The sequence below is a fragment of the Zootoca vivipara genome, chromosome 2 (assembly GCF_963506605.1).
Source record: "Zootoca vivipara chromosome 2, rZooViv1.1, whole genome shotgun sequence".
In the NCBI taxonomy this organism is placed as follows: domain Eukaryota; kingdom Metazoa; phylum Chordata; class Lepidosauria; order Squamata; family Lacertidae; genus Zootoca; species Zootoca vivipara.
Window position 1 is genome coordinate 57022200 of NC_083277.1, and position 16706 is coordinate 57038905.

Consider the following 16706-nt stretch of genomic DNA (forward strand, 5'->3'; position numbering starts at 1 on the left):
TTCCTTCTCCAGGTGGATCACGTTTAGTCAAAACTCTCCACTATGACCTGTCCATCTTGGGTGGCCCTGCATGGCATAGCTCATAGCTTCTCTGAGTTATTCAAGCCCCTTCGCCACGACAAGGCATTGATCCATGAAGGGGACAGCAAGTATATAAGAGGCATAAATACATGGTTTAGCACAAAATAAGTTGATCCAACAAAAACCATGTCCTCTGCGCCTCCTTTTTGAAGAGTGGTGTGGGCACAGCATAAAAACTCTGTGAGGTAGGTTGAGAGGCAGCCACTGGCCCAACTTCACCCAAGTTCATGGCTGAGTAGGGATTTGAACACTGATCTCCCAGGTTCTTGTATGACACACTACCCACTACACCACACTGGATCTCCTTTACTTTACTTTTTATTTTCTGTTAATGTATTTGTTTTACTATGATGGTATGGTGAAGAATTATCTAAATAATTAAATTAAATAGCCTGCCCTGTGAGAATGCTAACGCTTAGTTATAATGAGGACTAGTTAATGAAGATTGGTTTAGTGTTCAAAGGAGGTGTGGGAGATAGTTTTTCCATTCCTTCTCTTTGGGAGATTTTCCATTCCTTCTCATTGGAAGACCTAAATGCACATCCATTCTGGATTAAGTAACTCCCACTGGATTCATGGGGCTTTTACTTCCAAGGAACGTACCGGTATACACTACAGGATCGGGGCGTTCCTGGCCTACCTATACGTTTCACCTGCAACCTTATTCCTAACGGCGACCCAAAGGAGCCCATCCTGGTTCCTCTGCAATCTGCACGCGAACCACATGTAGGACTTCTGACGAGCAACTTCTCCCCCAATCACTTTTGCACGGGCAACGCTTCCAGCCGAGGGAGGGCGGGCGAACGCGTGGAGCCGAGCTTCCCCACTGAAGCCCGTCCAATTCCTCCCTGCAAGTGACCGGATTGGCCGCTCCTTATTCAAGGCTCCCCCCCCGCACCCGCGCCACACCCCACCTCCAAAAAGGCCGTTGGAGCCAATCGCCCTGCGAGGGAGGATCTCTGCGCTCCCGGCCCGCCCCTCCTGCCCCTCCAATGAAAAAGAAGGGCAGAGAGAAGGAGGAGGGGGGCCCGCCCGGCCAACCGGGAGCCGATGCGGGCCGTGCCGGAGCGGGCATTGGCCGGGGCCTGCAGGCAGTGGGCGGGGCTATGCTGGAGGTAGGCGTTGGAGGTTGCTGAGGTGCCGGACCCAGCGGGCGGAGCGAGGTGTGGGGGGGGCCTCCGAGCCTGAGTGGTAAGAGGTGACGGCGGCAGCAGCAGCAGGAACGGCTGAGGCGCCGCGGGCGGGCCCCGATGGAGCTCGAGAATATCGTGGCCAATACGGTGCTGCTCAAGGCGCGAGAGGGTGAGGAGCCGGCCTGGGGTCGCAGGGGGCGAGCGCGTGAGGGAAAGCGAGGGAGAGTGAAGAAGGAGCCCAGGAAGCCCCCGGCGCCGTTGGGCGAGCGAGGGCATGGCGGCGCCCTCCCGGCCCGGGCATCTTCCCTCCTGCTTGGGGTCACTCCTTTCGCACGAGCCGCAGAGCTGCGCGTGGAGCGGCGCCGACGCCTGAGGCAGCGAGCGAGCGAGGTTCGCGGGCTGGGCGAGGCGAGAAGCGCGCTCCCTTTGCTGAGACTGAGCTCTTCGGAGCCCGGCGTTGAATGCCCGGCAGCGGTGGGATGGCGATGGGTGGCCGCTGTCAGAGGCGCGGGAGGGAGGCGGAGAGGCGGCGTTGCGTGTTATGACCCGGCCCGCGAGCTCTTTCTCCTCCTTCCTCCTCCCCCGCCACCCCACCCCTCTTTCCTCCCTCCCTGTGTGCTGGGGGGGGGGTGGTAATATCGAAAGTAGAAAAACTGCGGAGCTTTGGAGTTATGGACCAGCCAGCACATGCTTATAGAGGACTCACAAAAGATCGAGGAACGTAGTGACGTGAGTTGCGGCCAAATGATGCTTTCTGCAGACACGGTTCGTTGCTTTTATTTGGCAACTTCCTCTTGATAAAGGATTTGAACTGTTCTTGTTCCCCGGCACCGATGTAGAGATCAGTGAAAGTTTGCACTCACACTCATAAGAAACACTCGCCCAAATATAGGGCTGCCATCTCACCTCCCTAGTCTGAGATAAATTGACAAGATTTGAAAGTCTTCAGGATTTTGGATGCTAGTAGAATCAGAGGCGTGCTACCCATTGTACTACATAACTCTAGGTGGAGCATCAGCAGTTGTTGGTTTTTAAAAAGCATTGTAGTAGTAGTAGTATAAGTCTCTTGAATGGGTTTCCTCACAGGTACAATGTTCTCTTGCCATAGAGCAGCAGAGATTTTCTAGAATTGGCTTCTGACTTGGCATATGTGCATGAGATTCCATAAGAAGGGACTGCTGCATTAAAAAACACAGGTCTGAGTGCTGGAATCTTCCCCCACTTTCTTTAGCAGACTTTGGCAATGCTTTTTATTGGGATATTCTGTTACCATATATTTTCCTCAGTGTCAAAATTGTAAGCCTTAAATTTAAGGGAATAATTTCGCTTTGTAGTATGAGTCATTTTTGTGTATAACCAGACACAGGCTTATATTTAAGAGTCTGAAAAACAGTGGGTTTACCTCACTAATGAGGTAATGTGAAATGTGAAAGCAGCTTCTATCACCATCTTTCTTTTGATCATCTGCACATGGAGAAGAAAATGAATGAGGAAGAAGATGGAGCAACCTTTTCCCTTACTGCAGAATACATTCTTTCCACAGGCTTAGATACCATCCTGGAGCAGAAGTATCAGTTTAGTTTGCTCCTCAACTTTACTCGTTGCATATCTTAGTAAGTAGAACACCACCTGATAATTTCCAGTGGGACAACCACCTGTTGCAACAAAAAACAAAGTATTGTAGCACCTTAAAAACCATGTATTATATGGCATAAGCTTCTGTGGACTATATTTTTGTCCCCAAAAGCTTGTTCCATAGTAAAAATGATAGTCTATAAGGCAGCTTTCCCAACTTTGGGTCTTCAGATGTTGCTGGACTACAACTTTCATAATCCATTCCGTGACTGCTGGCTATACTGGCTGAGGGTGAAGGGAGCTGTAGGTCAACAATATCTGGGGACTCACAGATGGGGAAGGATCTTGTCATGAGAATATTTGTGTTTCCCCATGGACAGTGTTACTATGCAGCTATATACTTGCAACTGGAAACCTGTCACTATCTTTGTGTGTGTTTTGTGACCTCTAAAATTTACAGGGATAATTTCTGTCCTCTACAGCAGGATTTGGTAGAATTTTGTAGTTGCATATGAATCTCTATAGAGCCACTTATTTTGAATTGTTTATCCTCTTTTTGCTAGTCAGTAAGAAGGGGCGGGTGGCGCTTTGGGTTAAACCACAGAGCCTAAGGCTTGCTGATCAGAAGGTCGACGGTTCGAATCCCTGCGATGGGGTGAGCTCCCGTTGCTCGGTCCCAGCTCCTGCCAACCTAGCAGTTCAAAAGCACGTCAAAGTGCAAGTAGATACATAGGCGGGAAGCGGGAAGGTAAACGGCATTTCCATGTGCTGCTCTGGTTCGCCAGAAGTGGCTTAGTCATGCTGGCCACATGACCTGGAAGCTGTGCACCGGCTCCCTCGGCCATAAAGCGAGATGAGCACCGCAACCCCAGAGTCAGTCACGACTGGACCTAATGGTCAGGGGTCCATTTACCTTTTTAAGAAGGAGCATGAGGATACTGAAGTCACACCACCTGAATGTGGAATTCCTATCCCCCTCTGGTTTAGTTCCTGAGACTTCCAAGCACTTACGTATTGTAAATGAAAACTGGGTGCCTCCAGTTGCTCAGTTCTCAACTCAGAATCAAATTCTGTATAACGTTATGGCAGCACAGTAGATTACACCTACTCCATAGTTTTCAATTAGCTTACTTTACAATATGCTATAAACACACTGCCTAATTGATATCTTCATTCCAGCCAGACAATTCTCAGCCTTTAATGCAAAATTATTGATAGCTGAGGTTGTGTTGCTGTGGGTTTTGGCTACCTAAGTTGTCCTGGCATTTCACTCTAAAGACAGTGAATATTAAAACCATTGTCGTCCATTCTTAGCTTGCCACCTTACCTTTTTCTGCCATACATGCCATTATTCTAAAAGCTTTTTTGTTATATATACAACCCCCCACCAGCCATCTAAATGCATAATTTGTGTGAAATGAAAGTAAATCAACCAAACTGTAGTGAGAGTCTTAAATGAAGAACGTTTTATAGTGGAAGTGGCCCAAGCATGAAAGAGCTACAACATAATGCTAATCAAAAGAGGTTTTAAGAGCTTTGTACTCTCTGGCTCTTTGGCAATGAATCTGGGTTCCTTTCATCTAGAGAAACAGGTGTTTCTTGATCATTTGGTAACTTCAACAGACAGAAGCTGTATAAAGTTAGAATTTCTAAGAATTGCTCTTGTTAAAGGCCTTGTTAAAAAGAAACAAACCCTAAACCTTAGAATTACAGCAAATGTATATTCAAAGTACCGTACTTAATTCACAGGGTTTTGTACTGCCATGTATACATATACTGAATCATGGGAAGCCAAGAGTAATAATTTGGTGAAAGATTAAAATTGGAGTTTTTTATTTATACTAAGTTTTATGATGTGGGTTGTGAAGTGAAAATAACGTGGGCAGCTTCTTTCTCTCATCAGATTGGGATGAGAGAATTGAGGAATGGATTTTTTGATGAGAAATTAAAATTGAATTCAGCATTGATAAACTTAAGGCTGTATGAAATCTGTATTTGATACAGAGGCCTAGGAATTCCTTGCCATGAATTACTGACCTTTGTTTTTAAGAGAAGCTGCCAGGCCATTAGGGCTGAAAGGCCTTCTGGCAAGAGTTTAGGGTTCCCCATCACTTCTTCTATTCAGTTTTTGTCCAAATGGAATTGGGTCCAATTTAAATATCCATTAAATGTTTCACATTTGGCTGGGCAATAGAAGATGACCAGACATTTCTGCATTGTACATGGGTTTTAAGGTCCTGAAGACATCTGCTTTAACTGTTAAAAGTAAGTTTCTACATACCGTACGTACTTTGAAAATTTGATGGCACTAGGTCTTCAGGGTGTGAACAATAAGATATACAATTTTTACATCTTGTGAATTGGGTCTCTCTGAATCCATATAATAAGCGATGGGCTTGCTCCTAATTGTGAACATATGAAGCTAAGCAGGCTGGAGTTCCTGATCGCGCCAGGTGGCTGAAAAGCTTAGATTGTGTACAACTTCAATTCTCTCCCTCTCCCTGACCTTTTAGCTTGTCAGGAATTATTTCTTGGGTATACAGCCTCAAGGAAGGTAAGCTTGTGAAGACTAAAATCAATAAGAAAAGTCATCTTATTTTAAAGTAGGCATATAAAAGTTTGCCATGTATAGATTGTTGTTCTATCTATCTCATAGAAGGAAATGCAACTACTCAGAAATGGCTATGGTAGCATTCTAGAAGTTGCTTTATATACAATAGCCACTAAGAACTACCATTTCCATGAATTTTTTATCACTGTTTTGTACTGTAATTGAGTTTAAGTAGCTATGTAAATTAGATGAAGCCGTTGAGCTCATTGTACATTTCCAGCTTGCCCTCTTAAAGCCAAATGTGACCATTTTTCTATATAGAAAAAACACTTCTGTGCAGGAAAACAGCAATGAAAGTGCCTGTACACATTCAAGATGATGATGATGATTAACCTAGCACCATATGAACACTTCACAAAAAATAGATAACAGGTCCCTAGTTGGACTTATAATCTAAAATAAACATAGGGAAGCAATGGAGGAAGGGAAATGGACGCATGGGTAGACGAGATCTGCTACAGAAGATGTGCTACACATGCATTTATTAGCACACAAATATTTCAGTACATGCACTGAAACCCACTTAGCAGCTTGTGTACAAAAAGATATACACTTGGTTGTTTTACACCATTTGCATGGTCTTACATGGGAGTACTGTGTCTAGGAACTATTCATTTGAAATAGCCTTTGATGCTGAACAAGTTGCCCAATCCTCCTCTGTTCAGAGCTACTTACAGGAGAAGCAACACCTCACACCACTCTATATTGCCTCTTCATGTGCTTCTAGCCTTGGCTTATTCCAAACTGAAATGTTTCGCAACTCAAATGTTGTGAACTGCCCTGAATCCACAGGTATAGCAGAATACAAATTAAATAAATAATTATTATTATTACTGCTTGTTAAAAAACTATATTCTGGTTCAGTCTGCAGGCTCACTGCTGACTTATGGGGCTGCGACTTCTGCCTCATTAACAGATTCTCATACTTTTTAGGGCAACCCTCTTATGGTAATAACAGCAGAATTAGGAGGGAATTGATTATAGTGTTCACTTAAATTGTATAGATCCCTATGAGTATGAGATGGTGAGCTTAAGTGCAGGGCTGTATGTACTGTGCATGTAAATAAACATATTGTTGTTATAAGCTAGCCAAAAATCTATACTAAGAAAATTCTGAATTCAACAACCTATGTCAGTTATGTATGTTTACTGCTGCTACATCATTTTGTTTCTGCTAGTCAAAGGAAGAAGCAACCAGATATGACACCAAGGCAACTGGAAATCCTGCTAAGCCCCTTCTGGTTTAAAAATGACATAAAACCTTGGAAGCCAGTCTTAAACCATAAGGGTTAATTCATCATCTAACTTCATTTCTTTTATGTATATTTTAAATGCTGAAATTCTTAGGTGGATGAATTGTATACATAGTGGATCCCATGTTCAAATACTTGTGAAAGGGGCTGGCTATATTTACTGGTGATAAAGGAGAAGATAAGATTCAGGAGAAGATACTGTACCCCTCTGCCTTTTCTCTTTAAAAATGCTTCTGCTGCAGTAGCGCTGACCAGCAGAGATAAAATTGCATAGAGTGGTGGTTGAGATACTGTACTGTGTTCTTTCTTTCCCTTTGTACAGAGTTGTATTGGGGGGGGGGGTGGACTTTCAGTTCTAGCCTTGTTGAGATGTGAAACGGGGGGGGGCTTTTTTGCAGCAGAGATCTCTCAAAGCCCCACCTACCTTCCTTCAGTGAGAAAGTATTGTGCAGCTATACTGCCTTGATTCACTTCCTTCCTAGATTTGTACAGTCAATAATATGGCACAACTCTTAGCTTCTTTTAGGCAATGCATCTTTTCTTATGAGGGGTAGGGGGACATAGACAAGAATTGCTATGGACCATGCATGTGTGTTCTTTCTGCCCCTACCTTCCCCACGGCAGGATGCCAATGTAAAATGTTTTAAAGTAGAGCTTGTCTCAAAGCCACTATCCCTTCTGTCTTAAATGATATGCCTAATGGACAGCACTCTGGCAATTATTTCCATATAATAATGTTATGTAGGAGCCATGTTTCTTAGAAGTGCTTATCTCCTCCCATTCAGCCAGTTTCTGTTGATTATAATGGAGCTGTAGTGAATATAGCCTTTATTTAATAAGTTGGCTGAGGGTGGGTAACCTCAGGCCCAGGTGCCAAATGTTGCCCTCAGACCTCTATCTAGCCTTCAGGCCTGTGCCAATGCAGTGCCTCCTCCCCAGGTCACACCCCTCACTGGCCTTGCACTTCATCTTCCTATAGTGGTTTGTGTCCTTGAACTGCAACAATACCTCTTACTTGCTTGCTTGGATGGAGAGGGTTGTTTGTGCTCTACCTCTCTTTCAAATCAGAACCAGTGAAGGCGGTGAAGGTCCTGTGTGAGTGCCTGGAGGTGGTTGGAGGATGGATGGCGGCTAACAGATTGAGGTTGAATCCTGACAAGACAGAAGTACTGTTCGTGGGGGACAGGAGGCGGGCAGGTGTGGAGGATTCCCTGGTCCTGAATGGGGTAACTGTGCCCCTGAAGGACCAGGTGCGCATCCTGGGAGTCATTTTGGACTCACAGCTGTCCATGGAGGCACAGGTCAACTCTGTGTCCAGGGCAGCTGTCTATCAGCTCCATCTGGTACGCAGGCTCAGACCCTACCTGCCTGCAGACTGTCTAGCCAGAGTGGTGCATGCTCTAGTTATCCCCCGCTTGGACTACTGCAATGTGCTCTACGTGGGGATACCGTTGAAGGTGACTCGGAAACTACAACTAATCCAGAATGCGGCAGCTAGACTGGTGACTGGGAGTGGCCGCCGAGACCACATAACACCGGTCTTGAAAGATCTACATTGGCTCCCAGTACGTTTCTGAGCACAATTCAAAGTGTTGGTGCTGACCTTTAAAGCCCTAAATGGCCTCGGTCCAGTATACCTGAAGGAGCGTCTTCCAGCTCCATCATTCAGCCCGGACACTGAGGTCCAGCACCGAGGGCCTTCTGGCAGTTCCCTCGTTGCGAGAACCCAAGTTGCAGGGAACTAGGCAGAGGGCCTTCTCGGTGGTGGCGCCTGCCCTGTGGAACGCCCTCCCAACAGATGTCAAAGAGGAAAACAACTACCAGACTTTTAGAAGACATCTGAAGGCAGCCCTGTTCAGATAGGCTTTTAATGTTTAATAGACTATTGTGTTTTATTTTTCTGTTGGAAGCCGCCCAGAGTGGCTGGGGAAACCCAGCCAGATGGGCGGGGTATAAATAATAATTTATTATTATTATTATTATTATTATTATTATTATTATTATTATTATTATTATGTGACCATAGCTGCCATTCACCACACAGGTAGGTGTCCCTTGCATTGAAAAACATCCCCCACCCCTATTCTAGGCTATCAGAAATTCCATGTAGGTGAATACAGCCCCCCCCCCGTTACATGGGGGGTACGTTCCGAGCCCCCATGCACATAAGCATGGAAATACAGATTACTAACCCTTTAGCAGACTAGTAACCCATGTTGGCTGGTACAGTACCAAGATGTAGTAGGCACTATATTATATGCAGCTGGCTACTTGTCCTACCCTCATTTGAATAGCCTGTTGTAGTGGCAGTAAGTAGACTCAATAAACCAGGCTGGCAACCTGTAGTTTAACTATGTTGCTGAGGGCTGGCTTGTTTTAGTTGTCTTGTACTGCTGACAGGTATGTATAGATTGAACAGCTTAGCAAACTTCAGTTCTGCTCTTGTATGAGCAGTAATTGTAGTAAGAAATGTGAGTCGATGCTGCAATTGTATGTGGCAAATGCAGATTTAAATCTTTCTTCAGTTAGGAAGTTAATGGGTAGTCTGGCATGTCACTTTTTCTTGGCCTCTAGACCCTTTGCTCTGCAGATTTTAGAACTATGCTTGTTCCGATTCAGTTTTGTTAGTGTGGGAAAGAGACCTAAGTAGTCTCATGCAGTCTGAAAGTCTTTGCTCAGGATTGTTAAAAAGGCCTAATTATGCAACCTTGCTGGGTGGGAAGGAGGTGGCTTCCCCCCCCCTCACTTTTTCTTCTGATAGTATGTTGTGTGTATAGAAGTAGGTGGTATGTATAGAACAAGCAGTATTTTCAATCCTTAAATCTTATCATGCACAATAGTGCCTGAAGGCAAGCTAGAAGCCCTAATACCTCCTATTAGCATGGTAAAATATGCAGTGCCAGTTAGCCTCCTTAGTTCAAAATGCTAATTAACTATCCCTTTATTCATTGAAAGAAAGAACTAAAGCGATAGATATCCTTATGCACTGTTTCAGACTGAAGTGGTTAACTTATGGCTAACTTTTGAATCAGTTTCAGCACTTAAGTTGAAATTTAGGAATGGCTGTGTCAATAAATTCTTCCTTCTTGGCATTTGGTTACTTGACTGTAACTATGGTATGGAAGACACTCTGAACGATCATATTTCAGTGCATTGTATATCCAGCCAACTGAAGGTTAGTTGCAGGGAGACGATCTGTGACCTTAACCTTAATATTTGAACTTTTCTGAAATGGTGATGTGGACAGTGCTCACGAACATCTTGTAGCAAATTTGGCCAATTATTTCCTGGCCACCTTTAAAAGGAATTCTAATAAGACTTAAATGTTAATAACAGAACATCAGAGGGTAAACATACTGATCAACTTCTTTTCTTGGTTTTCCTGCTGATCCCCCCCCCCCAATTCTGTGTCATGCAGGTGGAGGAGGAAACCGAAAAGGCAAGAGTAAAAAATGGCGCCAAATGCTACAGTTCCCACACATCAGCCAATGTGAAGATCTTCGGCGTACTTTGGGTAAGGAGCATGCTTGCACTGGGGAGATGCTGTCTTTCCTGCTTTCTTGTGTGTGGAGTGGAAGTGGCTGGGATGCAAAGAAGCCTCGAGTACTTGGCATAATATCTCGTACATTCACCCCCTCGTAAGTTATGCTTCTTCATATGATTGCCTGATTATGCAGGATTTTGTCGCGGTAGCATTGTCATTACCAAACACTCTTGTGCAATTATTTTGCCTTATATTGCATCACCATGACCCGCTGGCAGCATTGTGAGAGGTTCTAGTTCAGTAATAGAGCAAATACTTTATATGCATTAAGTCCCAGATGCAGTCTTGGGTATCTGAACTGGGAACTGCCTCTGCTTGAGATGTTGTAGAGCAGCTGCTACTTAAGAGTAGGCAGTATTGGGCTAGATCAGGCACCCCCAAACTTTGGCCCTCCAGATGTTTTGGCCTACAACTGCCATGATCCCTAGCTAAGAGGACCAGTGGTCAGGGATGATGGGAATTGTAGTCCAAAACATCTGGAGGGCCAAAGTTTGGGGATGCCTGGGCTAGATGGACCAGTGATCAGACTTGGTACAAGGCATCTTCATAAGTTCAGGGGTGCCTTTCTCCTCTTGCAAAGTTTACCCGATCTCATTTTAAGCAGCTACTTTACTACTCTCCTTAATTCCACATTCCACTTGCTTTCCCCCTGGGAACCAGTGATTTTATTCCAGCTGTGTCAAAATCCAAGCAGTCTCCTCTCCCACTTCTACTGGCTTAATCATTCCTGGGGAACTCCAGTCATGTCTTCCCTGATCCCTTTGAAGTGCTTATGAAATATTGTGGGGGAACTGCATGTCCCTTTAGAGCAGGGGTCAGCAACCTTTTTCAGCCGTGGGCCAGTCCACCATCCCCTCAGACCATGTGGTGGGGCGGACTATATTTTGAAAAAGAGAAGAAAAAAGAACGAATTCCTATGCCCCACAAATAACCCAGAGATGCATTTGAAATAAAAGGACACATTCTACTCATGTAAAAACATGCTGATTCCCAGACTGTCCGTGGGCCAGATTGAGAAGGCGATTGGGCCACATCTGGCCTCCGAGTCTTAGGTTGCCTACCCCTGCTTTAGAGCCTGTATTCCTGCTCCAAGTTGGCCTGCTTGCTTGTTTTCTTCCACCTATTAACTATACAGCTCTTCATCTCTAATTATAGTGAACAAAAAATGCTCATTGAGAAGGCTGTGAACAGTTAGATGTGGTATGGGGAAACTTGAGCTGTTGCCTGGCAAGTTGAAATCATACAGTCTTCTAGCTTAAGCTTGGTTTCTGAATTGCAGTTAAAGCTTTTTCTTCTTAAATGCTAGTTGGAGCCTCTCTCACTATCAGGATGCCAACCCACAGACCTATCCAGGGTGAAAGTTGTTGACTTTCTCTGTAGGGCTTCCCTTCAAATCAAGCCTGGGGCACTTTCAACTCTCCAAATGTTTCCGCTCTTTGACTGTTGACCATGCTGACCAGGGCTAATGGAAGTTGGAGAGGCACATGTTCTCCAGACAGGCTTCAAATTATTGGTGACAAAGGAATTCTTGGGGGTGACAAAATTGTGAAAATAGCGCAAGGTGCAGAAAAGAATGCTGCACAGAGTTTCTTGTTACTGGCGGGATTTGCTCAGCCTGGCTGCATTAGAAGAAGGGTGTATGGTAGCTGTACAGATTTCCTTGCAGTTGACAACAGTGGTTCTTGTTCCCAAGATCATGTGCCTTGATACAGCAGTACCATTAATTATTTAAAAAGAGGCCTTTTATAGATGACTTGAATGCTACTCTAAATCAAGATTTATCTGTTAGATTTGGATTTCTTTTGGTGGTGATTATTTCTGGAATAATGGTGCAATCTATTTTCTGGCACTATAGCTTCTTTAAAGAAGAACTGGCAATTTGAATAGGTCTTACGTGGTACTGGTTTTTTTGTTTTTGGTAGAAGGATGTTCCTTAATTCTAATAAACATTCAATAGTAACATTGTTATTTTTCAAATTTATAACATCAAGTTATGGGTTTACCATAAAAGGTTACTGAGTTGAGTGAGAGAAACTCATTCCATTAAACACTCGATGATTTGCTTACACTCTGGTCATGCTGATTTATGGGCTACTATTCATAAGACTCTGAATATTGATTTCTGGATCTCATTCAGACAATTGGCCCATCAAACTCAGCATTGTCTAGACTACACAGACTTAGCAGCTCTTTGGGGTTTCACTTTCCCAACTTTGCCTGGAGATATCGGGAATTGAACCTGGAACCCCCTGCATGAAAAAATGTGCTTTACTGCTGCACTATGGTCCTTTCCCTGAAATAACTTAATGTGACCCTTCAGCTCAATGTCCTTTTCAGTTTCTCTCCCTGTATACTTCCCCCTCCCCCTGGTTGATCCAAACTGGACTATGTCAGGGTTTCTTTGTGTTGTGCACAATAATGCCCAGTTGTGAAGTGGTTTCACTTTAATATTCCATTTCCTTACAATGTTCATTATCTTGTGTTCGATTGAAGATAAAAATCACTGCTGGTATTCTGCCAGTATTCTAGTGCTGGCTCTTGAAACTCGCATTCTTCCTTTATAGCCTAGCCATTTGTCCACTTTGAACTCAGTTGGCCTGGCTTTGTTTGCATAACATTTTTCTTTCTCACTATCTTTGCTCAGGGAAAAGTCCCTGTTATTTCCCTGTCCTCCTCCTATCTCCTTATAGTGTCTAGTTTGCAGCTTTCCAGGAAGTATGAAGTAGTCCTATTCCAGGGGAGTCTGCGGCCCTCTAGATGTTATTAAACTATGGTTTCCATCAACCCTGGCCATTCATGTTGCTGACTTGGGCTTCTGGGAGTTAAGGTCCAACATTACTTGGATGGTAGGTTCTCCATCCCTGCGTATGGACCTTCTTTCTCTTTGAAAGAATGGGGGGGAACTTGAGATTCCCTACTCTTTTGTCCTTCTTTTGTGTTAATTTCCTTTCCTCCCTCTCATTATGGAGACCTTGGGCCAGGTTGGTTTAACACAGAGCTGCCTGCCTAGAGCAAAGTGCTTGCCTCTACGTGGCCTGGGTAGAAAAGATTTTTTCTGCAGAAGTGTCCATGATCCATTAGAGCTATGAAGAATCCTCTAATCCTGCCAGGCTCTGACCCCTTCACCTTCCTTCATTCAATACACTCATTTCCTGCAAGAGAAGGAAATGGTGCAGTTTGCATATGGCCCCTCCCCCCTCCACACTTTCTGCATTGGCTTTGTTTTCTTCGACTGTATTCTTACATCAGGAAACCACAGCTTCCTTAGAGCAACTGCTGCACAGAGGAGAGCACTTACAACATGCTCCATAAGAGAGTTGGGGTGGGGTGATTTACAGAAGAAAGGCTTCCTAGGAAGTGATGATTAAACTAATTCCACCACAGTGGGTGGGGCCATGGGCATAGTGGGGGAGGGCAGGGAGGGGCAGTTGCCCCCCATCAATAAAAATACATAGCTAACTGAGGTTCTGCCCCCCCTAACAAAAGGCCTGTCCCCCCAAAAAAAATCCTGGCTACACCTATGGGTGGAGCTACAAAGTACTGCCAGGTTCGTTCAAAATATTGCCAGCTGTGGAAGATAAACAAACCCATAAACTGCAAGAAGCATCATCACAGTTCAGGGACACCATTCAGCCAGGCAAAAGCACTCCAAGACAGTGTGAAGCAGGGATGGGGAAGGGACATGACATGGGGAGAATCTCGAGGGTAGGGTAGAGCAGGCATCCCCAAACTTCGGCCCTCCAGATGTTTTGGACTACAATCCCCATCATCCCTGACCACTGGTCCTGTTAACTAGGGATCATGGGAGTTGTAGGACAAAACATCTGGAGGGCCGCAGTTTGGGGGTGCCTGGGGTAGAGGCTTGGGAGGCTGTATTGGCACCTGGGCTTGAGGTTCCTCACCTCCATCATAGGGATGGAAGCATAGCTGGCCTGTTTCTTTCTTGCAAAGTTACAAGGTCCTGTATTTCTGCACACGCCTCTTGATCTGAGCATGAATCTTGATTAGAAGGAGAATTGGGGGCCCTGGAAAGGGACCATTAGCTACACTAGTCAGTCTGTACCCCACAGCCATAACCTACCTCTCCATAACCATTGTGGTTTTTCTGTGTGCTTCAAGAAATTAATAATTAAAGGATTCTGCGAACCCAAAGCACTTGCCTACAGATGGAGACTGCCTACTGCTTCTCTGCATGATATTGCTGTTCTGGCCTCGCTGCCTTCTGTTAGCCTCTACTCATTAATTCTTCCATAGCTCTGCATCTTGTGTGAACTAACTGTTCAGTTATACCTAATACAGCTGAATTAAGTTACCCTAAGGAGGCTGACCTGTTGCTTCGCTGTTGATGTCACTTCTCTAGCTTTGTTCAGATTAGAAGACATGCCCAGATCAGGGGCATCCTTTTAACATGATTTAATAATGTCATTCCTCCTGTGGTGAGAAAGAGAGAGAGAGAGTAAAATTGTTGATCATTGTCTTTCTGTATGAATAATTGAAAGCAATAAAATGTAAAATTTAAAAATAATGTCACTCCTCTTTTCCCTACTCCCTCCAATTATGTCAGTGATGTGAAGGAGAGGGAACAACACCTCTGGTGTATAGACTTCAGGTTAAGAGCATAAAATCAAGCCATGAAAAATTAACCTAAATGTGGGGACTTGGTATGTCTGACTTGTAGTTGTGCCAGGTAACTCCTCTGGTGGACAAGTTGACCTGTCTTTATTGTTATAGCCAAAATGGGGGGGGGGCTCATCCACTCGAACAAACCTATGACGCCTCAAAAGGTAAAAAACGTGAAAAGAAGCAAGCCTTAAGCTGGTGCATGATAAGATCTCCCCTCCTTTTCTGAACAAGTGTTAAATAGTCTGTACTTTGATTTAAAATACCAGCAGCACCTTCCTAGGGAGCAATGAGTTGTGGTGATTCTGTTACATAGAAAAAGAAGAAAAAGGTTTATTGACATCCTGCTAGAGAAGATATGCTGCAGTGGATGTTTCCATCCTGCTGCAAAGAGATTTAATATCCTGTTGTATAGATGTGAGTAACCTGTAACTCTCCAGATGTTGCTGGGCCACATGGCTGGCTGTGGATGATGGGGGTTTGGAGTTCAACATCATCAGGAAAGCGACAAGTTCTCCATTCCTGCTATATGAGTTACAAGATATATTGATTGATTCATCTGTGGCCATGCAGGTTCCTAAACTTTCTGATAAGCAGTTGAGTGACTTTGCAAAATTAGTTCTGTGCAGTGGCCAGAAGGAAATGTCAGTTACTCAAGAGAGCACTTAAATTCTTGAAGATAAAGATTTAACATGAAGATCTTATGGCTGGGAATTAAAATGAGTCACACACACAGGTTATCTGCTCCATTGAATAGCTTTCAGAACCTGGAATGGACTCTCCTCCTAATCTTTGATTGCTAAAGTGGTTGCTTCAGATCAGATCCAAGTAAATTCTTTTGAAAATGGATTTAGTGTCCTCTCTTAAATGGTCCCTGATTGTGGTATGGGTTAGTAGCCGTTGACTAATGCTTCTTTTCTTTCCAGAGCGGGACTACCACAGTTTGTGTGAGAAGCAGCCCATTGGCCGTTTGCTTTTCAGACTGTTTTGTGAAACACGGCTTGAGCTTATGCACTGCGTCAAGTTCCTGGATGCTGTGGTAAGCCCACCTGTGTGAGAACCCCTTCCTGGGGATTAAGCATGGGAGCTGATTAACTAAGTTTTGAAGGAAGGGACCCTGGTGTGTGGCCTATTGCAAATCCGAGTGTATGGAGGTGGCCTTATTCTTACCTCATTACTTTCATAGTACTCATATTCTGCTCATAGTAGAGTCTGGAATAGGTGGTGGTGGTTCTTGGACTATACAAGAATATGTGGTTGGTTTGCATCATCTGCCTTTTTATTCTTGGGAGAGGTATGTAGAATAATTGAATATTTCTTTCTTATCCTCATTCTTACATAGGCAGAGTATGAAGTAACCCCTGATGAAAAACTAAAAGAGTGTGGGCAGCTCCTGATTGAGAAGTATTTGACCCCTAAGGTAAGTTTTGCAATAGCTAAACAAAGGGAAAGTTGCCTTAATGAGAGCTGCACTTGCCCTAGACCAAGCTGGGTCAAGGACACGCCTAAATATTACCAACAGGGAGTAAACATTGGAACCTGGGCCTGGCATTAGCTCGCAGCAGGGGTGGGGAGCTGCGGACCTCCGAGGACTTACACCAGGTTTAATTTTAAGTGCCTGGCACTCCAAGAGCTAATACCAAGAATAAGAAGCATCCACCATGTCCCACAGGCTCTCCCCATAATAGAGCAATACTATGTCTGGAGCCAGAGGCATTTGGGAGGAAAGGTAGTAGTGGCAGCATCTGTCCAGCACTTGTCCTTTCACTGCCAGGTACTCGGAAGAAAAAAATTATTTGTGCCAGCACTGCTGCCTCCCCCAAGTGTTAACCTGACCCCCCAGCAAGCTTGGCATTATTACAATCTTTTTAAATTTTCAGGGCCTGGTG

At 44.5% G+C, this 16706-nt stretch overlaps 1 protein-coding gene across 1 annotated transcript in view; it reads left to right on the forward strand.

Annotated features, from left to right (window-relative positions):
• The first annotated feature begins 1235 nt into the window (after positions 1-1235).
• Positions 1236-16706, forward strand: part of GRK6 (G protein-coupled receptor kinase 6) — a 31812-nt gene continuing 16341 nt past the window's right edge. The window contains exons 1-4 of the mRNA XM_035105865.2: positions 1236-1383; positions 10072-10167; positions 15744-15856; positions 16160-16237. Coding sequence (XP_034961756.1) covers positions 1332-1383; positions 10072-10167; positions 15744-15856; positions 16160-16237 — 339 coding nt within the window. The 5' untranslated portion in view covers positions 1236-1331. The remainder of the gene's footprint in view (positions 1384-10071; positions 10168-15743; positions 15857-16159; positions 16238-16706) is intronic.